Genomic DNA, 26,783 nt, shown 5'->3' with positions numbered 1-26,783 from the left:
AAGAGTTACCTCCAAACATCGCTGAAGGAAATCCCATCATTTTTATCATAACAAAGCCTTACCTTTGTGTCACAATAATTTAATGGACTTTCAACAAATTAGGGGGTGGGAGAGGTGCTTCGATGCATCTGAATACCCCTTATTCTGCCTAGCAAACTCTGCTGGCCTATCTAGTTGTCACTCAACATATGTTGTTGCTACACCCAGCACCAAGGGAACCATATGGAGCAATGCTATCATGGGACACTTGAAACAAAACTATCCCCTCTATGTATAACACACCAAATTCCAAAAGAAATCTTCTAACTTCTGCCTCAGGATGTGACAGATATATAGCTGCGCTGCAAGACCAGTTTAGATGGTTTTCATGAGAATGTAATGTCAGTGCTCATACCGCAGTCATAACAACTAAGAAGCTATAAAAGGAAGGGGTAGCACAAGAAAACAAAAAAAGACAAGCAGCAAGCATGGGCATGCCCCCCCCCCCCCCCCCAGACACACACACACACAAAAGTAGCGAATGAGAGGATAGCAGGCTAAACATGTATTTCATTGGAATTTCTGATACAATTTCAAGGTACGCAACAAATCTTCAAAGAAATTTTAAAACACAACTGTTATCAATCTGAACCAGCTATTACAGACGTGTAGAAAACGGTCACTTTAGTGACTTCACTTAGAAGTGAAGTCTCAAGGTGAAAAGTAAACAGACCCACAGGCTGTGCTACGCGATCAGTTAAATGCCAGGGCAAGATAGGAGGAGAGGTAACTTATATACAACAAACTAAAAGTATTAATACGCCACATTTCTGGAACATTATTGTCACGACTAGGCCATTATATTGTAATAACAGCCTAGTCATTACAAGAGGGAGAGGGTAGGAAGGAGGCTATTCATTGACTATATGGCTTGTCAATGGTTGGTGTCTGTCAGTGCTTGGCTTTCCGTGGGCATACACTGACATTTCCTATTTACCCCTTTGTTTAGGCTATTGCACCAATGTCCGGTGAGGCTTCTGCCCCGCGACCACTTGTGCCCTGCTGGAATGCGAAAGCTGACAACCATGACATCACAAGTTTGCAGTCATCCTCTGTCAATGCTGCTTAATAATTTCAACTGCTTTCCTTATTTTGTGTTGGCATGTTTGCTAGTACATGAGCTCCCTGCAATGTGATAAGTTGTCAACAATCACAGGGGTTTTCCACTATTGGTGATCTAACGACACGTAGCATTATTGCTTTGCCACCCGTGTGCTGACTGACCTCATTTTGCCCAGTCAATGAAAACAAAACAATGTTGATTTGGGAGAAAAAACTTGTGTAGTTGCAAATTTTTGTACAGCAGGGGGAAGAAGTTTCATGAACAACTTACTGAAAATTCTGACGAACAGGGCCTGTGTGTTGGGGTGAGTGGGGGTAATTAAAGGTAACGTTCTTATGTTTTTTCCTGAATAACTAAAAAAATGTGAATCCTAGCAAAAATGTTTACCAGTACAAAATAAACTACATTAAATTTCCCACAAAAATGTTCCTTTTCATTTTTCTTCAGAACTACTAGTTTCTGTGTTGCAGGGGATGGAAAATCACAGATTATTAAAAATATTGGTTTAATGGTATAAATATTACTGTTAATATTTAAATAAAGTGGGTTAAAAACAAATATTAAATGTGTGTACTACATTTAAGTTCAATAGAACCTTATTAAGGGATAAATTGTGTTTTTATCTGGGGGTGTAATTGGACTGAGGGGCAAGATGTGTGTGTGGTAGAAGCATGAGGGAATGCAGGTCACCTGATTGTGTTTATGCACTTACCTCCAACATAGGTCTGCAAACTGAAGGTTGAGCAGGTGATGTCTCACTTTATCTACCCCACTGCATCACAGGAAGAACTAATGAGCATTTCACAAAGTTGACCCACCCATCACAGTGCATCTTATGAATTACTGGCGACAAAGTGTGCAGACATGCACAGGAGAGAGGAAGGGACAGAACAAGTTGGAAGGGGGGAGATGTGTGTGTATTTCCCACAGAATGCTTTAACACTACATGAGATGCAGATGATGTTGTTGTGTTCTTCAGTCCAGAGACTGGTTTGATGCAGCTCTCCATACTACTCTATCCTGCGCAAGCTGCTTCATCTCCCAGTACCTACTGCAACCTAAATCCTTCTGAATCTGCTTAGTGTATTCATCTCTTGGTCTCCCTCTACAATTTTTACCCTCCACACTGCCCTCCAGTACTACATTGGTGATCCCTCGATGCCTCAGCACATGTCCTACCAACCGGTCCCTTCTTCTAGTCAAGATGTGCCACAAATTTCTCTTCTCCATAATTCTGTTCAATACCTCCTCATTAGTTATGTGATCTACCCATCTAACCTTCAGTATTCTTCTGTAGCACCACATTTCAAAAGCTTCTATTCTCTTCTTGTCCAAACTATTTATCGTCCATGTTTCACTTCCATACATGGCCACACTCCATACAAATACTTTCAGAAACGATTTCCTGACACTTAAATCTATACTCAATGTTAACAAATTTCTCTTCTTCAGAAAAGCTTTCCTTGCCATTGCCAGTCTACATTTTACATCCTCCCTACTTTGACCATTATCATGAGTTATCAATAATACCAACCCATGAAACAACTATGGACAGAATCTAAGTAAATCTCTTCACACTATTCTACACCATAAGAGGGGAAACTGATTCTTTGTTATCCTGTGTGGCACCTTTAGTGTTGTTCTGGGAAAAAACTTCCCCCACCACAAGCAGTGTTCACTTTTCAGTTTATAAACAGAAGCTCCCCAGCATTTTCTATCCAATTCTCATATGTAAGGAGACAAAATAACTTCACTGTGCTTGTAATTATACAGGTTGTATATAAAGTCCGGGAACACTTTCAATTATTTATTGCACAAGAACCAAACACTGTATAGTTATTATACATACGTCATTTTGAAGAGAAATCCTTAAAAGTTATTTTTTTTTCATGTATACCGCCACAGTGTTGTTTGGTAATTTGCTGATAGTCAGCTCTAGTCGCAAATCTGGAGAGTTCAGGTGAGGAGTGGGCTTTCTGTGTGTTGGAGTTCGACAAAAACAAGTGCGCTACAGCAGTTTAACAGGTGTTTAGAAGCAAGTACGGTAAGAAGCCACCAACAAGGAAGGCCGTTTACCACTAGCACAACAAATTCATTACGATGGGTTGCATGTGCCCGGCAAAGAGAAGCAGACATCTCAGCGTGAGTGAAGTGAATGTGGAGTGCGTAAGACAGACATTCACAAGAAGTCCAAAGAAATTTGTGCATTGTGCATACCATGAACTCGAAATGGCACCAATGACAGTGCGGAAAGTCCTGCGACAGAAGCTGTCTATGAAACCATTCATATTGGAGCTAATGTAGAAGCTCAATGACGACGACAGAGACAAGCATTTTGAGTTTTGTTCGTAGTTGCAACAACTGAATGAGGATGGGGATGGCATTGCTGATCGCTTAATTTTTAGCAACGAAGCCACTTTTCACACTAATGGGAAAGTGAACAGGCATAATTGTTGAATCTGGGGTACAAAGCATCCACACGAATGCATTGAATTTGAGCGTGATTCCCCAAAAGTAAATGTTTTTGTGCATAGTCATGTCAAAAACTGTATGGGCCACTCTTCTTCGCTAAGAGCACTGTCACTGGATATTCCTACTTGGATATGTTGTAGCAATGGTTGATGCCACAAATGCAATCGGTCTCTCCTTTCATTTTTCAGCAGGATGGGGGCTCCACCCCATTTTCACCGTGAAGCTCATGGGTACCTGAACACGGAGCTGCCGCATCAATGGATCAGCCGTGCTACAGAAAGGGACAGCTGTTCCATGAAATGGCCTCCCTGATCACCAGATCTAACTTCGTGTGACTTGTTTCTGTGGGGACACATTAAAGATCTGGGGTATGTACCACCTCTACCACATGATGTAGCAGAGCTCCGGGAGAGAATACAAGAAGCAACTGCCACAGTTGAAAATGCCATGCTTGGACGGGTACGACAAGAATTTGATTACTATATTGACGTCTGCCAGGCCACTCATGCTTTGCATATCACATGTCTCTAAAAAAAAACTTTCAGAGTTTCTCTTCAAAATGCAATATGTATGACATTTGTACAATGTTTAGTTCTTGTGCAATAAATAATTGAAAGTGTTTCCAGACTTTATGTACACCCTGTATATTATTGAGTTATTTTCAGTTCATTAAGCACATACTTATTTGAAGTCATTGAGCGAGCTATTACGAAAAACAGCTCAACAGCTGGAGCTGTTAACTGTATGATGCACTAAAGCTCCTGCCCAGGGTGTATATATGGACAAGGAAAATGATTCCCATATTTACATTTTTTCCCCACGTGAAAATACACTCTATCCCACCAGGGGGCAGAGACTTTTTTCACTTTAAGTGGCAATACAATTTTCCTTGGAGCTGTAAAATTTGCAGATCCTTTGAATGGTAAAGGTATTATATACCGGCATAGAACCTCCCGGCACTTTAGTAAATGAGACCCACCAAAAACCAATGTGTTTTGGAAAGATCTTTGATGTGCAGCAACACGCACACTGCACATTTTCATGTTATGGAAGTAAATTACGAGTTCCACCAATTACAGCCTGGTAACATTCAAAGTACTGAAATTGAGATTGTGATCTGCTTTTGTAAAAGCCCATGACAGCAGATACTGAGAGCATAGGACTTGTGATGTAGTCAGCCAATAACATCACTGTTCAGCCGTGTGAAAACACAAATAGGAAAAGCTGATTGTTTAAATTAATATACATTCAATATATCTACATGCCAAGCTAAGCTTTCACCAACAATGCTAGTCATCAAAATTATATTGCTGTTTATCCTGAGGGTGCGTTTAGACAGGATGCTAAGAGCACAGCTTAAATTGTAGCAGATGAATATTTTTGACAAGCACAATTATAAATTTCACTGCTATGCACCAAACATTTTGTGGTTTACCTGGCTGAATAAATGTTCTGATGAGAACTTTCTATGGAAAAGTCAATTCTGTGCAAAATTGCTCACTAATTCACCTCACACTTTTTTTTAAAATCATAATTATACATTTTGCCATCATTATTGCATAATTACCTTGAAGCTTGGTCTTTAATGTGTTACCCTTTAAGATATTTTAAACACACACATGCTGGTAAGTTTTAATAATGGCATAAATGGTTGATCTTCTTGGCTCGAAATTTTCCTAACCTGTTGGTCCTCAAAGAGTTAATTTTTAAATGACAGTCAAATGCTCCACAATTTAAGAAATTAGTTGCACATTCTCACATGTAACGTAATTCTTCTTGGACAAAAGGATATTTTCTTTGAAATTATGCTTCTCAAACAACCAATCGCACTAATTTTCCACAACCTGTTATAAATTTAAACAGTTGTGACATCACACTCATCAAAAGCAGTTTGCTGTTATGAAGTATTGGACAGTCTTCATCCTATAGCCATTGACACATTTCGCTGTTGGCAGACACTTGTGCATGCAATTGTTTTGTTGTAAATGGCGCATTTTCTTTGCAACTAAAATTTTATTTTGCAGTTATTTTCTTATTTATATTTTCTTGTTGCAGTATTATTCTGCAGTAGCGGGCCAAAGTATCAGTTCTTACAAGTCAAAATTACAAAAATGTAACTGGAAACTAAAACAATGAAAAATTCCCAGAATTCTAAGAAATTCCCAGATGACAAAATTCCCATGTTTTTTCCACATTTTCTGGGGCATATACATGCTGCTGTCCCAAGTGTAAGATGCTGTCAATATGTATTCAACGCTCTCAATTTCACTATCCCCACGATTGCTATCTGGAATAATTTTCACAGCATGAGGAGTATCAAATGCATCACCCAGCCTCACCTCTTATTCTAAAAGGCCCAGAGGCTTGACTGTCTGCCTCTGGAACAGAGGCAGATCATCTAGGTGCTACAGAACTTCCGGTACTTCGACATAAGTCAAGCAATGAATTACAACAGATTACTGTTCTAGACTTGAATATGATCAGTCCATCAGACATATTTACACCCATCTTGGAAGACATACTGTGGATGTGTGGGAAGTGACTCCACTCAGTACCGCCTACTTTACAAGCAGTCTACCAGTTCCACAATCAATGGTGAGATAAGTGTGACTACAACGCAAATGGCTTTACAATACGCTGTCAATGGGAGACAGCAGCAGGGTGCCACATTTGTCAACCCACTCCCTTTTCCAGACACTACACAGGTCACTGACAACATAAAACTTACAAATTGAACACTTCTCAGCCACTGTTAACAGGAACTATTTGACATAAAAGCTCACATAACTACTGAAAATAAGCATTCATTTTATAAACTGAAAATAGCTTCACTATGTATACAGAGGTGACAAAGGTCATGGAATAGTGATATTCACATATACAGATGACGGCAGTATCGCACAAAGGGAATTGACAGACTTTGAATGCAGAATGATATTTGGAGCTAGACGCTAGGGACATGCTATTTCGGGAATTGTTGGAGAGTTAAATATTACACCAATAAAAAGTGTCAAAAGTGTACTGAGAATACAAAAATTCAAGCATCACCTCTCAGCACAGATAATGCATTGGCTGACAGACTTCACTTAACAACTGAGAGCAGTGGCATTTGCGTAAAGTTTGTCAGTGCTAACAGACAAGCAACACTGCTTGAAATAACTATAGAATTCAATGTGGGATGTATGACAAACGTATCTATTAGGACAGTGTAGTGAAATTTGGCTTTAATGGGCTATGGTGGCAGACGGCCAATGCAAGTGCCTCTGCTAACAACATGACATGCCTGCAGCGCCTCTCAGGGGCTCGTGACCATATCGGTTGGACCCTGGAGGACTGGAAAGCCATGGTCTGGTCACATGAATCCCAATTTCAGATGGTACGACCTGATGGTAGGGTTTGAATGTGACACTGACCCCATGAAGCTATGGACCCCAGTTGTCAACAAGGCACTATGCAAGCTGTTGGTGGGTCTATAATGGTGTGGGCTGCGTTTATATGGAATGGACTGGGTCCTCTGATCCAACTGTACTGATCATTGACTAGAAATGGTTATGTTTGGGTACTTGGAGACTGTCTACAGCCATTCATGGACTTCATGTTCTCAAACAATCATGGAATTTTTATGGATGACAATGTGATGTGTCAACGGGCCCCAGTTGTTCTCTATGAGCACATGAGCAGATCACACCTGGTATCTGTGATTTTGTGCCTTTATGCCCATCATCAACATACTTCACCTGGTGGGAAAAATACTACAAGCATTTACAAGGAGTGGCAATGGGCTCTCCCATTGCTGGGGAATTCTTTGCAGAAGCTTTTGATAAAACACCACCACCTCTTGCCCCCTATGGCCCCGTTGTTTTCTGTTGTATGTAGATGACACATTCCTTACCTGGTCACACAGAAAAGTGCAGCTGGGAAACATACTTGAGTATTCAATAGCCTGCATAAGAACGTACAGTTCATGCGTGAAACCAAAAATAACAGTGTGGTACCATTTTTTGATGTCGAGGTATGCAGAACCACCAATGGTTGAACGGGACACAGTGTGAATCAGAAACCAACACACACCAACCAGTATGTGCGTGAGGAGAACCACTATAATCCAATTCTGAAGTATTCTGTCCTTCATACACTGACTGACTGTGCCCACCGGATAAGTGTTACTAATAATATAAAAGAAGAATTGAGGTGCACTATACCACATCTTTCACACCAACAGATATGACAACATTATAAACCACAGCCAACCAGAACAAAACGAGAAGAAAGCAAAGAAGAGAAGCTTCCCCAAGTGAACTTATCAAATGTAAAGAGCATCATTAAAAGACTACGCAATGTTCTTCACCGATGGGGTTCCAAACCGATTTTCTGCAGAAGCCACATGATCCATGACATGATAAGTTTCAAGGATGTATTAAGTATCTCAATGCTGAAGGATTACATGAATTACTTGGGGGGACACAGGGAGGCCAGTTACCACAAGTGTGGCAGAACAACAATGCTATGTGCCACTAGACTAACACAAAAAAAACAATGATAGCAGAACATCATGGTGACTGTGGAAAATCTATAATATTCTGCCATCACTTCCCTCAATATCTCTCAATTCAGTACACGTGCAGTGACTGAACCATATTACAATAGTCCATTGTGAAATTGTTTTAGAAAACTTGGGCCTTACATCTGCTTCATCCCATTTTGGTGCTAGCATGTTCACTGAGTGACTAAACAGATGATTCAGAAACATTTAGCGACTTCCGGCAAGACCAAAACTTCTTAAGAGTTTTTTTCCAGATTGTATGGAAAAATTTTAATTGCAAATTAATTGAGTGCTTCTCGCATTGCTCTCCTTATGCTCATTTTGGTTTTGTTCAGCTACACTTTGACCTGAAGATCTCTCTGCTTTTTGAAGTAACTTTCTAATGAAGCCGTTGAACCACAGTAGGTCTTTCCTCATCCCACAAAACCTTGCTGAGCACATACTGGTCTAATCCATACTGAATAATACTTTTGGTTTTTATCCATTTTTGCTCTATATTTATATCCTCGGAGTGGAATATTCAATGTTGAACTTCAAGTACTCTGTAATTTGTATCCTGTTACTTGTGCTGAACAAAAATATTTTCCTATCTTTCTGCACACTTCTACTACCAGCAGCATTTTGGTTAATTTTTCATTTTGGCCATGACTTTTTTTCCTTCACATTATTTTAAAAAACTAAAGCCAGTATATCTGATAATCCATGAAAAAGCAAAAAAAAAATGGTTTTAACCTGATAAATATGGTGTGCTCAAATATGATGCACACAGTCCATTTTAATCTTAAGATGCAAATAGAATCTTTATAGGGCCATGTGCATCACTCTTGATGCACACATACACTCCTGGAAATTGAAATAAGAACACCGTGAATTCATTGTCCCAGGAAGGGGAAACTTTATTGACACATTCCTGGGGTCAGATACATCACATGATCACACTGACAGAACCACAGGCACATAGACACAGGCAACAGAGCATGCACAATGTCGGCACTAGTACAGTGTATATCCACCTTTCGCAGCAATGCAGGCTGCTATTCTCCCATGGAGACGATCGTAGAGATGCTGGATGTAGTCCTGTGGAACGGCTTGCCATGCCATTTCCACCTGGCGCCTCAGTTGGACCAGCGTTCGTGTTGGACGTGCAGACCGCGTGAGACGACGCTTCATCCAGTCCCAAACATGCTCAATGGGGGACAGATCCGGAGATCTTGCTGGCCAGGGTAGTTGACTTACACCTTCTAGAGCACGTTGGGTGGCACGGGATACACGCGGACGTGCATTGTCCTGTTGGAACAGCAAGTTCCCTTGCCGGTCTAGGAATGGTAGAACGATGGGTTCGATGACGGTTTGGATGTACCGTGCACTATTCAGTGTCCCCTCGACGATCACCAGTGGTGTACGGCCAGTGTAGGAGATCGCTACCCACACCATGATGCCGGGTGTTGGCCCTGTGTGCCTCGGTCGTATGCAGTCCTGATTGTGGCGCTCACCTGCACGGCGCCAAACACGCATACGACCATCATTGGCACCAAGGCAGAAGCGACTCTCATCGCTGAAGACGACACGTCTCCATTCGTCCCTCCATTCACGCCTGTCGCGACACCACTGGAGGCGGGCTGCACGACGTTGGGGCGTGAGCGGAAGACGGCCTAACGGTGTGCGGGACCGTAGCCCAGCTTCATGGAGACGGTTGCGAATGGTCCTCGCCGATACCCCAGGAGCAACAGTGTCCCTAATTTGATGGGAAGTGGCGGTGCGGTCCCCTACGGCACTGCGTAGGATCCTACGGTCTTGGCGTGCATCCGTGCGTCGCTGCGGTCCGGTCCCAGGTCGACGGGCACGTGCACCTTCCGCCGACCACTGGCGACAACATCGATGTACTGTGGAGACCTCACACCCCACGTGTTGAGCAATTCGGCGGTACGTCCACCCGGCCTCCCGCATGCCCACTATACGCCCTCGCTCAAAGTCCGTCAACTGCACATACGGTTCACGTCCACGCTGTCGCGGCATGCTACCAGTGTTAAAGACTGCGATGGAGCTCCGTATGCCACGGCAAACTGGCTGACACTGACGGCGGCGGTGCACAAATGCTGCGCAGCTAGCGCCATTCGACGGCCAACACCGCGGTTCCTGGTGTGTCCGCTGTGCCGTGCGTGTGATCATTGCTTGTACAGCCCCCTCGTAGTGTCCGGAGCAAGTATGGTGGGTCTGACACACCGGTGTCAATGTGTTCTTTTTTCCATTTCCAGGAGTGTATATACCTTAGGAAGACGTTATTAATGGCAAATAAAAACTCCAACTACCAGTCATATAACTGCTTTAATTATCAAAACGAAAATTTTTTTTTACACATTTGTGCATTGTGGAAAAAAAATACAGGCCATGCACATAAAAGTCTTGAGGACAGATTTGATATTTCAATGACACCTGCTTGTTATTCTTGATAGCATGCCTTTGTTCACCTGCTATGGAGAGTTTCTGGTAACGTCAACATCTCACTGCAGTTTCAACCAGTTTGTGATTCTCATTCATTCACTGGTGTCTCCTGAACATCATCAATCCCGAGTAACTCATCTGCAACAACTTTGCTGAAAGCTATGATACCCATTTTTTGTTTTTTAATTTGAACATACAAAGCACGAGCATTTACAAACATAGTACTGAATAGCAATTCAAAGGCCACATTGTGGTACTTCAGCCACATTGCAGTACCACGTCACTGACTTCATCAGGCACGAGTCGTAGCTTTTTTTTTTATCTGAAAGATCAATTAAGTTTTTGGCTGCAATGTCATCCACAACTGCATTTGGATTTTCCACTCCTCCTCGCTTTCACTGCCACAAGCTCAACTTGTGTTTGGCTGTGAAAAAAAATGATGCCCTTGTCATGCCACAGTGTTGTGTTTCCACTACCACAATTTCCCCCTTCTTCAATGGTCTATAGCATTAACTACTTTTCCACAATACACTTTAACATTTAAGTACACCCACCTACTGCAGACACTTTATACAGTTTCATTCCCTATTTCAAACACTTTCCAGGAATGTACTGAAGAAAAGCGTAACCGTTAATAAAATGGAACCACTGTTTCATCGATACAAACAACTTCACCTGGGTTAAAGCTTTGTGGAATTGTGTGTCCACAAGCTTCCCAATTTTGAACACCTCATCATGTTCATCTACATTTTCTTTGTCACAATGTTACTGCAGTTATTCAAATATCTATCTTTTGTTCACCCAAACTGTTTATTTCCTTCACTATGAAACTGCATATTTCTTCATCAAGGAAGAAATTGTAAACGTTGGTGGGACAAATATTTGCAGGTAGATTGCTAAAAAGTGTATTGACCACTCCACAGTTACCAAAAAAAAAAAAAAAAAAAAAAAAAAAAAAAAAAAAAAAAAAAACTGTTTACATTTCCCTGCACATCAGACCACTTCTTTTGTGAAGTAGAGACCCCATCAGTAAAAGACACCCCTTCACATGACAGCTCACTTCCACTGTCTTTGTCGGTGGAAGATGAAACTTTGTTCGTCCCATCTGTGGACGTATCATCCGTAACTTGCATGTGTATCCACAAAGTCTTTTTGAAAACTAGCACAATCCAATGTCATGTATGTAAACAAAACACCAGTACCAGTGAGGAACATGTACTGGCACTACACCGCCACACACCGTCAGGTGGCTTGCGGAGTATGGATGTAGATGTAGATAATGAGGTAACAACCACTGTCATCTGGTGTTGCCACTACATAACCAACACCACAGAACTTTTGTCACTGGCCAGTAGTATGTGGCACCTATTTGCTTTGAACAAAGTTGTGATGTGTATGCAGAACAGGCAAATATTCATGAGCCCTTGAGTGATTGAATATGATGCACATGGTGAAAATGGAAAAAGACAATGTGTGTCATACAAATGCACATAGCAGTGGAAGAGTTTACATTTATTACTGATTCTTCTGTTATGTAAATTGAACAATACCATACTTTGTAAGCAAATTAGATGTTACATTCATTTGGGCAAGAGCCATGCATCACATTCTCTCATTGTGTACATAAAACTATCCTCCAATTGGCTTTGTGAAGATGTTCATCACTGATCAAAGCGCAGCACAGAAAATCCAGTCTGCCTGTCAGTGCCTCTTTCCAAAACTTTCGCCAGCAATGTGTACACAGAAAAGTAAACAAAGGACAGAGATGCTAATGTTAAGCATAAAGGCACTGAAGTGCATTTCATTCATTCCATTTATAGTTTTGCTGCTCATCAAGGTTTATGGGCTTTTGTTCTGCAATCTTACATTTATACAAAGCATTATGGCTGTCAACTCCATTAAACGAAACTTTTTGCAACTACAATTTAAATATATCATAATGCTTTGGTGTGTGTTGCATACATCTACTTAGAAAAAAATGGAAATGTGACAAGAATGTCACTGTCACAGCTCCAATATTATCCCCAGCCCCATTTTTTTAAACGAAGGTTGTGGTGATACACTGCTCTGTAGCAAGGTCCATGATCATGTTAGTAATCTAGTTGCAAGTTGACATATCACATCACTTTGCAATGTAACTTCACCTCTATAATATACGCAATAGAATTATATTCATTATTATGGCGTATATGTCTTAAGACATTATGACCACTATCATTCGCCAATATAATCCTCATTCAATGAATCTGACACCTTCAACTCACTGCTACCATTCACAGTGCCTAACAGCTCCTCTCTGATTAACTACTTAGGATCACTTACTGACACACTCCCTACCATTCCCAAAACATTTCACAGTGAGTGACACCAATATACACTATGTGATCAAAAATATCTGGACACCTAGCTGAAAATGACTTACAAGTTCGTGGCATCCTACATCGGTAATGCTGGAATTCAATATGGTGCTGGCCCGCCCTTAGCCTTAATGACAGATTCCACTCTTGCAGGCATACATTCAATCAGGTGCTGGAAGGTTTCTTAGGGATTAGCAGCCCATTCTTCACAGCTTCACAGAGGAGAGGTATTGATGTCGGTCGACGAGGCCTGGCATGAAGTCGACATTCTAAAACATCGCAGAGGTGTTATATAGGATTCAAGTCAGGACCCTGTGCAGGCCAGTCCATTACAGCGATGTTATTGTCGTGTAACCACTCCGCCACAGGCCATGCATTATGAACAAGTGCTTGATTGTGTTGAAAGATGCAATCGCCATCCCCAAATTGCTCTTCAACAGTGGCAAACAAGAAGGTGTTTAAAACATCAATGTAGGCCTGTGCTGTGATAATGCCACACAAAACAACAAGGGGTGCAAGCCTCCTCAATGAAAAACATGACCACACCATAACACCACTGTCTCCAAATTTTACTGGTGGCACTATGCACATGGCAGATGACATTCACTGGGCACACCCTGCCATCGGATCGCCACACTGTGTACCGTGATTCGTCACTCGACACAATGGTTTTCCACTGTTCAATCGTCCTATGTTTACGCTCCTTACACCAAACGAGGCGTCGTTTGGTATTTACCGGCATGATGTGTGGCTTATGAACAGCTACTCAACCATGATATCCAAGTTTTCTCACCTCCCGCCTAACTGTCATAGTACTTGCAGTGGATCCTGATGCAGTTTGGAATTTCTGTGTAACGGTTTGGATAGATGTCTGCCTATTACACATTACAACCCTCTTCAGCTGTCGGCGGTCTCTATCAGTCAACAGACAACGTCAGACTGAACATTCTTGTGCTGTACGTGTCCCTCCACATTTCTACTTCACTGTCACATCAGAAATAGGGGGAACTAGGGATGTTTAGGAGTGTGGAAAAGCTCACGTAGAGATGTAAGACACAAGTGACACCCAATCACCTGACCACATTCGAAGTTCGTGAGTTCCGTGGAGCGCCCCATTCTGCTCTCTCACAAAGTCTAATGACCACTGACTTTGCTGATATGGAGTACCTGCCAGTACGTGGCAGCACAATGCACCTAGTATGAAAAACGTATGGTTTTGGGGGTGTCCAGATATTTTTGTCACATAGTGTAGTTCTGAGAAACCAGTAAGATACCTGCCACCCTTCATGGCAATTATCAAACATAGTAGTCAACTTGCCCGTCTTGAATCAAAATTGTATGAAGAATGGTAACATGAAGCCAAAGAAGCTCCTTCAGTCTTGTCAGTCTTAACAGTGATTTGCAGTCATTTATGTACAACATAAAACATGAAAGTGCCACTACTGATTGAAGACTATAGAACGGCACCACAAGATTATACCAGCAATTAATCCAGACATTCTCACAGCTGGCAGAACGTGAAGTACTCGAGAAAAATGTTCACTTGTGATTTTTGTAAGTAGCTTATCAGATGCCACATCACTACAATAGCGTTACTGAAGAAACAGTGCTACTTTTAATAGAAGGGTGTGCATAAGGGGGGGGGGGGGGGGGGAGGGTAAGAACAAAGTTTAGTTTATAAAGAAAATTTTCTGCTCCTTTTTTCAGGATAATGACAATAAACGACAGAAGAGTGTTTGGTAAGAATTCTCACATGTAAGTGTGGTACTCTTAAAATATTGGTTCTCACAAGGCACACAATAAAAATGATAATTTAAAAATTAGCAACATACCTGAACTTCACTATCTGCATCGACGGGTCGAATGAGGAACCAATGATCTTTATTGTGATAGCTATTCAGTTCCTCACGTTTCAGGGCTACCTTCCCCAGCACCTTGTCCTGTTTCAGATGACGGTCCCGGTCATAAACATACACTGACAAGTAGCGAAATTTTCTTGGTACTTCAAATTGAAACTCCTCACCAAAGAAGGGGCTGTTAAAACAAGATTTTGTTAATGTGCATAAAATAACTCTGATACTGTTACAAAAAAAAAGAACACTAACTTTTGACATTTACTTTGATAAAAGAGCAATTTCTTAGTTGGCAGTTTCATTCTTGCAACAAAGTGGTAAATAAACATCTTTACATCAAAATTAGCTTAACGGAAATACTATTCTAGCACCACCTGAACTTTGAATGAAATACAGGCAATATGATAAAGTTTGAATCAACAGCAAAATATATTTTAACAGTAGCTACACTGGTCAGTATGACCAGAGTTATGAAAATCTTAAATGCTAATCACAGTTAATATTATTCCAGTCATATAATATTTAACGCACTTCTTTTCCCGCCGTTAGTAACAAAAATATGTTTGTGTTCACTTCCACTGAGGTACATAACAACAACATAGTACAGCACAAACAATTATTAATATCTCACTGTCATCAAGCAATATAATACATTTACATAGCCAGTTATGTCAAATTTTTCCATCATGAGATGACATGGGCAATATATGATATGCTTTGTTTTCTTTTGCAAAAGCTGAATATGAAATCCAGTAAAGTCTGATCAACTGAGCAGCACAAATTAATTTAAACTCCAACAGTCAAAAATGATCAAATAATTGAAATAGTGTTTTTGGAAACATCCATCAGATATAGGTAGCAACAGACATTTACTCTAAATATAGCACTTGTCTTCTAGCATCAGATTAGTGTTAAAATACTTACTTTAGAGTTCGTTCGATAGTAGTAGTGCGGAAAATTTCTTCCTGATCAAGTGTCAATGTGCAGTACACATCACGTTGACCAACTGAACCATGACTACGACACTGGAGATTTTTTGCTTCACCTAGAAGGAAAGTGATGGAGTAGATAAGATCAAATAGTATTCAGATTGAAAAATAAATAAAAACTTTAAAACTGAAATAACATTCACTTTCAGTACATCTGTGCACAACTATTTACACACACCAATTTTTAGTACAGTAATGTTTACCTAGTGGAGATAATCAAAGAATACAATTTATGAGTATCATTTGCCCAAACTGTTTGGTAACTAACAGATTCTCATATATATGACATTTGTCTACAAGATTGAGTCACAACTGGAAAAAAAAAGACTTCCAGCTCTAATGCACATTAATTCTAGGAATGAGATGCAATTAAATACTTGTGGTTTAATCAAACCAGAGGAGTATACAGTATCATTTGTGACTGACAACTGCTACTATTCAATAAAGGACTTGTTGAGCAAACATTATAAATGAGGTCTTGTAAACATTAAAATTTCCTTCCATTGTTTATTTTGATTTGAACAGACGTTTTTACGCAGACAATCAACTTAACACACGTGTTAATTCAGAGCCAAATAAACAAAAGAAATAAGTTGTTCCTGATAACTAAACTGTATGTTCCATGTTAACAATAAGAAATTCAGATGCTAAGCAACAAATGTGCAATGAACTAATCGTAGTTAGTGAAAAACATTCGAAACATTGACAATGTACGTAATATCTTAACAAAAGTCTTCTCTCTCCAGTCCTCAGTTTTCTTATAGAGAACATTATGGTAAACTATCACACTGTTTACACATCTCAGACCTCCACTCTCCTGACCAAGAAGTCAAATTATATAGACGATTCTTATACATGTGATGTGGTAAACATTAAAATTTCCTTCCATTATTTATTCTGATTTGGATTTTTGTCATCTCATGGATTAGTACCTGGAACCTGACTTTTTACAAAGCAGAAATATCAGAAATACGGATATGGTATCTTTTATAAAGCATGCTTTACACTCCAATTGATAATTCATAACTAATATAAAATGTTATACAACAGCACAGTCAACAAGTTCCCAGAACAGATAACATCAATTCAAAATGCTGGTGCAGCAGTAAGTATGAGCCTAGTAACATTACTAATGATTATTCATTTTTTGCTACACTTCATTCATCATCGAAAGGAAGCAAGGCGTTCATTCAGTAATTTCCTGGGAATCCAATAGTCAATCAACACTTATGAATGGACGGCATTTATCATCACTCTCATACATGTCCCAATTGTAAAAAGTTAACCATTATCTTGTAAAAGGTCTGGCTCTCGGATCTTAATTTTACCATTAATACAGTTTATGAAATAACGTGATATTATGTTATGTATGACTTCCTGATAAAGAGATTTTGACTACTGAAGTACTCGTATGAATGGACGGGTACAGTAGTAGCTTGTCTACACACCGTAGCTAACACGGCTAACCAAGCGAAATCGAAGCTGATAATTATTGAAAGCCTTCGTTATGTAAGGATCTGTTTCTAAACGTTACTGCGTTCTGATTCACAACTTCAGAAAATAATTTACACGCTTATGTTTATCTTATTCGCACCACCTGTTCAAATATCATGTTGACAAACATTAATGAAACGGATAACCGTTTACCGAAGCACACACCTCACAGACTGGACAAGGAAGACAGAACTTCATGCTTTAAACTTCACAGTATTGAATAAAGATACTCTTAACAGTTTAAATAACTTACCGATTTTTATTTTTAAACGCTCTTCAACCCGTACTTCATGTCTCACGTCCGCCATGTTGCTCCATCCCGAATGACAAACGCGAGCGACGGAACGAGTGAATGGCGTGTGCTGTTGGGTCATGGGATGAGTTGCGGGGAGGAGGGAGAGTACTCATAACCCCTCGGAGGTAGGCTACTTCCTGCATGTCGCAACTTCCCTTCACCACAATTTTACGTATATGGTCGGAAACAGATTTGGTGGAGGGAGAGCAGGGCAGGGGGCCGGAGAGATAAAGAAGGGGACGGGCAAGCAGATCGGGCGTCTTGCTTACACTGGATTTCCGCTGTTGATAAGACGCCTTGGGATTATTCTGTGTCAAGAAAGGAGCTATTCTTTGAACATGTACCTGTAAATATTTACCAGCGACGGCAGTTCCTCTGTGAGAATGATTTATCTGAATCTTATCTACTGCGTTAGGTTTTATGAATGAGACTCCTCTTTCACTGCTAGTAATGTGCTTTGTTAATGTCTGAACAGTAATATACATTACAATCCTTTATTTTACAGAGTGCGCGACTGAAAATTATACTAAACTGGTTACCAACATTGTCTCAGGTGTCTGGTCATTAACTTTGTGCAAGAAGATTTAAAAAAAAATTATAATTGATTGGACGAACTATTTTTTCAAGACATTCACCTGGCACATAATCCGTCTCTTTAGCTATCAAAGACGATTTCGTAAAGCGCAATTGACACACATTGACACATATTGCCACTTTCCTTGCGGTTTTTTCCTGTTCCCTTTAGTAACTTTACTAAGATACCGGCACAAAACATGCTTCGTAAAGAAGATGCGGAACCGCTACTTGCGTTTGGCAGATGTTTATGTCCAGCTTCTGCAACGTGAATGAATTCAGAAGCGTGACAGCTACCTCTCCTAGCTCCCCTCCTCTTCCCACACCACATCTCTCGCGCCAGCGCGCGCACACTCTCGCTCTCTCTCTCTCTCTCTCTCTCTCTCTCTCTCTCTCACACACACACACACACACAGAGAGAGAGAGAGAGAGAGAGAGAGAGAAGATGTACACGTGAAGAGAAAATACTCTCTGTGAGAAGAAAAAACAAAATTAAGGTAGAGTGGTTTAAGACACAGCGGCGGCCTATACTGACAAGAGCCTTGTCACACTATCTGCTGTTTTTACCTACCGAAGGCTAAACGCATTATAATTTCTCTTACTTTTCCTTTCGGAGCAGGCTGTAATATCAAATATGTTGCAGTCCTCATCGCTCGATACAGATGACATATTTCACAAAAAATGAGCAACAAAATTCGCCATTGTAGAATCATTATTATTCAGTTTCTATTTAATCAAACACTAGTCATTGTTTGGAAAGAAATAGCCGGGAAATTTTACCAGTATAGACTATACAACAAAATACTTACCCCCTTCATAATACCAACTGCAAAAATGTTGTTCTGATAGTTGGAAACATATATGAAGAATTATGGTGACAAGGTTATATAGAACATGTTATATGTAACAGTACATGAAGAATCATACAGATTAAGTATCAGGACCGCATTTCTGCACAGGCTACGCAGGTCTAGGAGCCCTCATCACAAAAATCTATAACAAAGATGTCTTCTTTTTAATACTGATCCGCGGGATCCACTAATCGTAAAAGACATAGACGAAATTATTTTTATAGGATTATTCTAATAATATTTTCAGTGGAAAGCTCTCTCTCGCCTCAAATCCCCACTGACACCTACTCAAACGCTTGGCACCTCACCTGGCCAAATCGTAGAGCTTTTAAAATAACGGCTAATGGAATTTTAGCAGTGCAAGTGTATTACGATGTCAGTTGGGATTTTCAGATTAGATAAATTACACTTATGGACAACTGGCGCGCAATAACCGTTGCACTGGGAGTTTCAAATCAGTTTGATTTCGCGGAAAATCGACTCCTTCCATAGCTTATTTCATCCAAATGAGGTCCCGAATGCAGTGATTCGGCTGAAATGGTGTCCTAAAACCGTTGTATCCTCTTCTGAGGTAAGATGGTCCATAACTGCTGCAGTTGCTCCTTGATGTACCGGATGCTGGCACTTGAATACGCTCGAGCTGGTTTCATATACGTGTCATCAGGAGCAGATTTGGAATCTTGCTGGCCACGGGAGTACCCCAACATCACGCAGACAGTCCATAGAGATAAGTGTCATGCGTGGCCGAGGATTGTCTTGTTGAAAACTGGCACCACAGTACTGTGGCATTAGAGGTAACACACGAGGACGCACGGTGTTCGTGACGCACCGTTGTGCCGTCACCGTCTTTCAGTCACTACCAGCCGTGACCTGAAGTCATACCCTACGGCAGGGGCGGGCAGGAATCCTGCACGTGTGCGGTGCACTTGCACGTGTGCAGTAAACAGGTGTTCTGCTTGCACACAGGGGCAAGCTGGCCACCGGCTTCTGTCACCTCCCCACCATACCGTCTCTCCGCCTCTTCCTCTGTAATGCGTTTTGTTTCCTGGCCTGCTTTATTGAATGAAGGAATAAGGTTAGTAGGAGTGCTTGAAAGAAATCATGGTTTGAAAGAGTACCTATTACCTACGATACGTTGTATTTAATTATCACAGGTGGAGTTTACAATACGTTTAATGTCTGGAACAAAATTTCTACATATAGACAAACGCGAACAGTTACGTAAATTTTCATTACTGATGTTTACTCTTAACCGAGACTTATTAATTTTCATAACAGAAAAAAATCTCTCGCAAACGTATGTCGAGCCAAACATATTATCTTCGCGGCTTCGCGATGGAGACGAGGAAACTCTTGCTGTGGAAAGTTGTGATAAAAATCTATTACACGTCTTGCCAAAAGGAACTTACTCTCATACGAGAATTACGCTGTAGAATCTACAGTGTAGATCTGTTAATTCCATTTGCAAACTGGGATGAATATCATATACAGAAACAGCAAATTGTCTCGAGAACTATTCAAACCTTAGGATAAGTATGATATATCCCCAAATCGCTTGAGAATTTCCTCTTTTATTGCACTAAGTACGGGAACATATTGAAATTTATTATAATGGCGTTCAATATTAAACTTCCGCTGACCAGCGAGAATACTGTCATTTCGAATTTTCACGTTTTTGCACAAAGAAAAAATGATTCTCCCATTCCTTTTTAAAAGATAGCAATTCCTTTTTAAAAGATAGCAAATCTCCACTTCTTCGTTTCCTTGATTCACTCTGCATTTTCCGGTTCTTGAAATACAACGTTCACTACGTAGTGGTCGCTTCGCTTCAACGTCCACAGCTTAGCCTGGTACTACACTGCCGCACCCTGCCAGCTGTCGCCACTGCCCCATTCGACGATTGCACGCGAGCAGCACACGTGCAGCGCTGTGTGCTCATGAGCCGCGTGCAACGTTTGCCCGCCCCTGCCCTACGGCTTCCCATACCATGATGCCAAGAGTAAAGCCGCTGTAACTCTCCAAAACACTGGAAGCATGCCCTGGTCAACGGTGATCATCCAGGCTAGTGTATAACCGCGACTCATCGCTGAATACAGTGCGACGCCATTAATCAGCATTCCATGCTTCTTGCTAACGGCATCATTCTTCAAACGCAGCGGTTCGTGTTGTTGTGATCGCACCAACCTACATATGGGACGGTAATTTCTTAGTTCGGCTGGTGATAGCCTCCAACGACTGATGCGGGATGACACAGAATGTTGCCAGCAGTCCATTACTTTTACTCGGATGGCAAGCGCAGATGTGAAGGGTTACCACGTCGTTGGTGCTCAGTGTGGCGATTCTCCCTTGTGTTGGTAAGACGTGGTCGACCGGGACCTTGAGGACGAGAATGCCTGCCCTCGCATTCCCATGCAGTCAAACATCAGACCATTATCAATTCCGAATACCTTACAAATGTCCGTCCCCGGTAGCTGAGTGGTCGGCGCGACAGACTGTCAATCCAAAGGGCCCGGGTTCGATTCCCGGGTCGGAGATTTTCTCCGCTCAGGGACTGGGTGTTGTGCTGTCTTAATCATCATCATTTCATCCCCATCGACGCGCAAGTCGCCGAAGTGGCGTCAAATCGAAAGACTTGCACCAGGCGAGCGGTCTACCCAACGGGAGGCCCTCGTCACACGCCATTATTATTACCTCACAAATCTGGATATGGCACGGTTCGACCGACCGGCCAAATGGAGACCTACAGTTATGTCCCTTTCAAACACTATTAGGTGCTGATAGTGCTGTCTCACACGAGTTCTCCATGTCCTTCACAATGATCACTCAACATCTGACTCTGGTCTCGCCTCTTATGCAGGGTGATTCACGGAGATATGCAAGTATTTTAAAAGTAAAACTAAAGAAAAAAGCCATATAAACATAGGTCCGTAAATGTTTGGTTACGAAGTTATGGCTAATAAAAGATTTTGCCTGATATTTAGCAACTTCGCTAAAATGAAGCCATCGCAAAACTGTACGAGGTTAAAGTAAAGCACGATTTCCATGTATTTTATTTATTGGTCTGGTGAATCTAATAAAACATGTCCCAGACGTGTGTCTGTCTCCTATAAGATTCGAAATACTCCGCTAATGGTTCGTGTATTCGTAATCCGAGTCGGATAACGTCCGCGACATTCGTTAACTGCAGTCGTAGCATTACCATCACATTTGCCATAAATAAACACCATATCGGCATATTCCTCCGTCGTAAATGTGGAAAGCATCCCTATTTCATAAATAATCTACAAACTACAACAGTTACTATGTAGTTTCATTTAAATACACTGTTTTTATTACGTTCTTTCACTGAACAATACAGAAAAGTAACTCGTTTCAAGGCTAGGAGACGACTGAAACAATTTACTAACGGTTGCCAACAATGACGTAAACGTTTCTACATTGTTAATGGAAAGTAAACAAATTTACTTGTATCCTAGCATCTCTGGATGTTCTGTAAAATAACTGCAGATACTCGTTTGGGACATGTTTTATTAGATTCACCATAATAATGTCGTGTGACGAGGGCCTTCCGTCGGGTACACCGCTCGCCTGGTGCAAGTCTTTCGATTTGACGCCACTTCGGTGATATGCGTGTCGATGGGAATGAAATGATGATGATTAGGACAACACAACACCCAGTCCCTGAGCGGAGAAAATCTCCGACCCAGCCGGGAATCGAACCCGGGCCCTTACGATTGACAGTCCGTCGCGCTGGACCACACAGCTACCGGGGGCGGACATTGGATTGATCAGACCAATAACAACAAAATAAATGGAAATTGTGCTTTTCTTTAACCTCGTAGAGTTTTGCGGCGGCTCCATATTAGCAAAGTCACTAAATATTCACGGAAAATATTTTATAAACAATAACTTCATAACTAAATATTTGCGGACCTATGTTTTTTTTTATTTGAACTTTTTTCTTTAGTTTTACTTGTAGAATAACATATTAAAATACTTGCATATCTTCATGAATCACCCTGTATAGGCTAATAGGCCTGGTAAAAAAACACAAAACACAAACAACAATAACACACTCTGGTGGACTTTCTACCTGTTAAAGAAAATTGCAAATCTTATCATTTACGTACCCGGCTATGGTGCTTATGTGGTGTCATGAACTTTCCGACCGCGAGTTTACGACCCGTGATGTCAATGAAGTATTTCCAACAACAAACATTTTAGCCGTGGATTTTCCGGCCGTTTTAATAATGAGAACATCTCTCTTCCACTTCTATCCCAGATTAAGACTGTCTTTGCACATGGTACACAGACATGTTTAAGTGCTTTTTTTCTTTTTATATATTTTTAAGTTTTTTCCTTTCTAGCACATTACTGCAGGAAATGATTAAACTTTTTATCTTACGAGTTTTAATTTCTCCCTTAATTTTTTGTAACATCTCAAATCCGTGAATCGTTACATGTATTTATAATGTCTTTTACACTTTTGCCAAGATTTACATATCCTTTCCTTCTCTTCTGAAGAGGAGGCCAATGGAAACGTTCGTAATTTCAAGTACAGCATTTACTACTTCCTCGTTCAACTTTTTTATCGGTAAGTATACGTTCAAATGTTTTCGAATTACTGAAGAGTTTAGTTTCTTATGCCAACCGATCGTAATTAAGAAAAAGAAAAAAAGTTATTACCTCACTTAATTTCAAAATTTCTTGGAGCAGATGAATCTCTGAACTAGAGCCAGGTCCTAAAGCTTAGTTTACACGACAACACTAGGTTGCAGGCAACTATGCTACCGTCCACGGCGCATGCGCGCCGCTCGTTTGCGCAACTCGTTGGTGAAACTAAACACTTTCGGCGTTTTCCAACTTTAGCGACACTAGTTGCATGAGTTTTGAGGTTGTGTGTGTTCATGGAGAGTAAACAAACTAAAATATGAAATGGGGAGCGGAGAATATTGTTCGCTTTTTGGATATCTATGCTTTGCAGAGGTGTTTGTGGGATTTCAGTGATGCTGATTTCAAAAATAAGCAACATATTGCTGCTCCTGAGACCTTCGCGTGCGATCAGAACATGGTTTGACAGTATCTGAGCTGCAGGGCAAAATTTATTGGGTTAGGAGCACATATACAACTGAATTAAGAAAAATACAAGTAATTCTAGATGTCGCAATGCTCTCGTCTACAAGACTAATTCCCATCGTTTGAGTTGGCCAACTCTTTGTTAAGGAATATTGTTGACAGGAGGGAAGGCTACACAAATCAAGAAGCTGCATTCTTTATTCAATATTCATCTATTTATAACGTCACAGCAGTGGTCCCCATTCACATATGTTAGAATTTTGAAATATTGTCACTGCACAGATCTATTTTCAAGAGAGTAGTTTGCAAACCATTCTCTTCTTAATGCGGCCTGCTTCGAATAATTATTGCTGTTAATGTTAATAATTATTACTGTTAATATTAATAATTATTGTTGTTAATGGAAAAAGTGTCAGCACCAACTAAAACCGCATCTTATAACACGCCGAGTGTTCTCGAGTGTAATGCACGCAACATGATATGTAATTTCAGTTCTGTGCAACAATGCATTACAGTAGCTTTACTCCTTATCGCATAATTAACTCTACTTAGAAGAAACGTGAACAGTTCTCGTGACATTCTAAATTCAAATGGCTCCGAGCACTATGGGACTTAACTTCGCGGTCATCAGTCCCCTAGAACTTAGAACTACTTAAACATAACTAACCTAAGGACATCACACACATCCATGCCCGAGGCAGGATTCGAACCTGCGGTTCGAGACTGTCGCGCCTAGAACCGCTCGACCACACCGGCCACCGGCCGGCGTGACATTCTAAGATAACTGGAAGAACTTCTTGGGTCTTCCATTATAAATTATTTCAGCAAGGATGCTGAGCAACTCCAGTCACGAATCGAAACACGTTTCTTATTTTTTCTTCTTCTTATGTAGTGATTCCACGCTACTAGATTTAACTCCATCACAACTCGTGCGACGTGCAGCTGCCAAAACTTTCGTTTCAGACACGACAGAGAGACCCTCAAAACGGCGAAACTGAAGTGTATACTGGTGGCGCCGTGTCTACAGTCAAACATGAAACCATTTGCGTGCAACTCATTCCTCCCAACGAGTGGCGCAGCCCAATGTCGTCGTGTAAACTAGGCTACGTCGTCCCAATACCTGCTCTTCTTGCTCTATACAATACAGTCTTGGAGTTATCATGATTTTCCAGATTTGCGAGGAAAATTAAACCTTTATTTTCCAAAACTTGGATTTCCTCTTTAGAAATTTGGAAAGTAGGCACTGTCTTTTCTTCGCGGACTCTTTCCTTGCAGTTATGGATTCGTTTTTTATTCTACGCATCCGTTTCATCAGGTAGTCAAGAATGTCGCTTTTCAGCCACGATTCTGCCACTCGCAATTTTTGAAGTCTTGGCACTTACTCTGTCCGGAACTCACACACAACCAGTTCGTATACTTCCACATTTTCTGTGCATCTGGTCGCGATGACCACCCTTGAAAAGAGACATAATTCCTTTCGTTGTTGTCATTACCCCATTACTCGCGGTGTATAGAACTAAAGTAGCATACGAAATCGCACAGAAACGAGGGCTGTGGGCGAAGACACTGCCAGAATGACGGTTACAGCACGTCCGCTGCTGCTGAGCGACTGACGTAAATCAGCAGTGGAGAAGACCTGGCCGGAAATACCACGGTTCGAAACCGCTTGGTCGGAAGTGCCATAATAGGGTCGGAAACACTACGCTCGGAAAGTCCATGTAGCCATTTACGTGCACGAAGTTACCTTGACATCCGACCATTTCTTCTGAGTGCTTCACTTCATTGACAGTGGCGGCGTCAGACGCCGGCGACCGCTGACGGCCTCGCGCCTGTTCGGGCCTCACAAAAAAGTTGTTGAAGCTGTTAAAATTTTAGCTACTTAGTTGTCCGTATCTGTTTCCGTACAAATGTAGTAGTATTTATCTAGGGTAGACTGGCAATGACAGTTAAGTCATATTACAAGTTGCATCTAAGGTGTACACCTATGCGGCAGCGCGCAAGCGTACAAGTTTGGGACTGCAGACTGGTTCTGGTAGGCCTATTATACATCACACGATTCGCGCGGTATATCTTTTCGCTAATCAGCGCTTGCGCATTAGACGGCAGTAACGCATGGAACTCGAAGGAGACTGTTTTGTTGTAAAGTCGTTCATACAGACTAAAAAAAATTTCTAAAATAAATTATTAAATTATATACTTACTGAGGAAGCTGATCGCCGTAGAAAGATGGATGTTAAACGGAAAATACACTTACTTTTCTTTATACCATATTCACAGCCCGCTTAGATGCACAGTTTTTCCGAACTGACACTTCGAATGCAATAATGCTCTGTGGAAGAGACAATACAGACAGGAGCATTGTCTTGATCAGTAATGCCAACTCTCTGAAACCAATCCTACCAAGCGACACTTCACTCTCTTTTCAAGTTATTGAACCTGTACAAGTGAACAAGTCTTTTAGCTCTGAGGGTGTGGTTGTAGCAGTTTCAGCCATACGTACTAAAGGAACCCCATCCTACGGTAAGTCAGAATACAAATATATTTCTTGGCGTATTTATTTGGCTGTTATCATATGTGACAGAATTTAATATATATATATATATATTCTGCCATGTATGATAATCGCACAGGCTATTCGCTCTATACTATGACACTTAGTACTCTATGTACCATACTGTGCATATCAACATACTTAGCACAAAATGATTTTTTAGATCATCATGTCTGGAGGACCCT

At 41.0% G+C, this 26,783-nt stretch overlaps 1 protein-coding gene across 1 annotated transcript in view; it reads right to left on the bottom strand.

Annotated features, from left to right (window-relative positions):
• The window catches only part of LOC126161674 (GTPase-activating protein), a 134,952-nt gene extending 117,318 nt beyond the window's left edge, over positions 1–17,634 (bottom strand). Inside the window, exons 1-3 of the mRNA XM_049917679.1 lie at positions 17,506–17,634; positions 15,694–15,814; positions 14,749–14,950 (exon numbers count right to left, since the gene is read on the bottom strand). Coding sequence (XP_049773636.1) covers positions 14,749–14,950; positions 15,694–15,814; positions 17,506–17,626 — 444 coding nt within the window. The 5' untranslated portion in view covers positions 17,627–17,634. The remainder of the gene's footprint in view (positions 1–14,748; positions 14,951–15,693; positions 15,815–17,505) is intronic.
• Between the last annotated feature and the right edge of the window lie 9,149 nt (positions 17,635–26,783).

The sequence above is a fragment of the Schistocerca cancellata genome, chromosome 2 (genome assembly GCF_023864275.1).
Source record: "Schistocerca cancellata isolate TAMUIC-IGC-003103 chromosome 2, iqSchCanc2.1, whole genome shotgun sequence".
NCBI lineage: Eukaryota > Metazoa > Arthropoda > Insecta > Orthoptera > Acrididae > Schistocerca > Schistocerca cancellata.
Note: the sequence above shows the minus strand (reverse complement) of the source record. Positions and strands in the feature narration are given on the sequence as shown.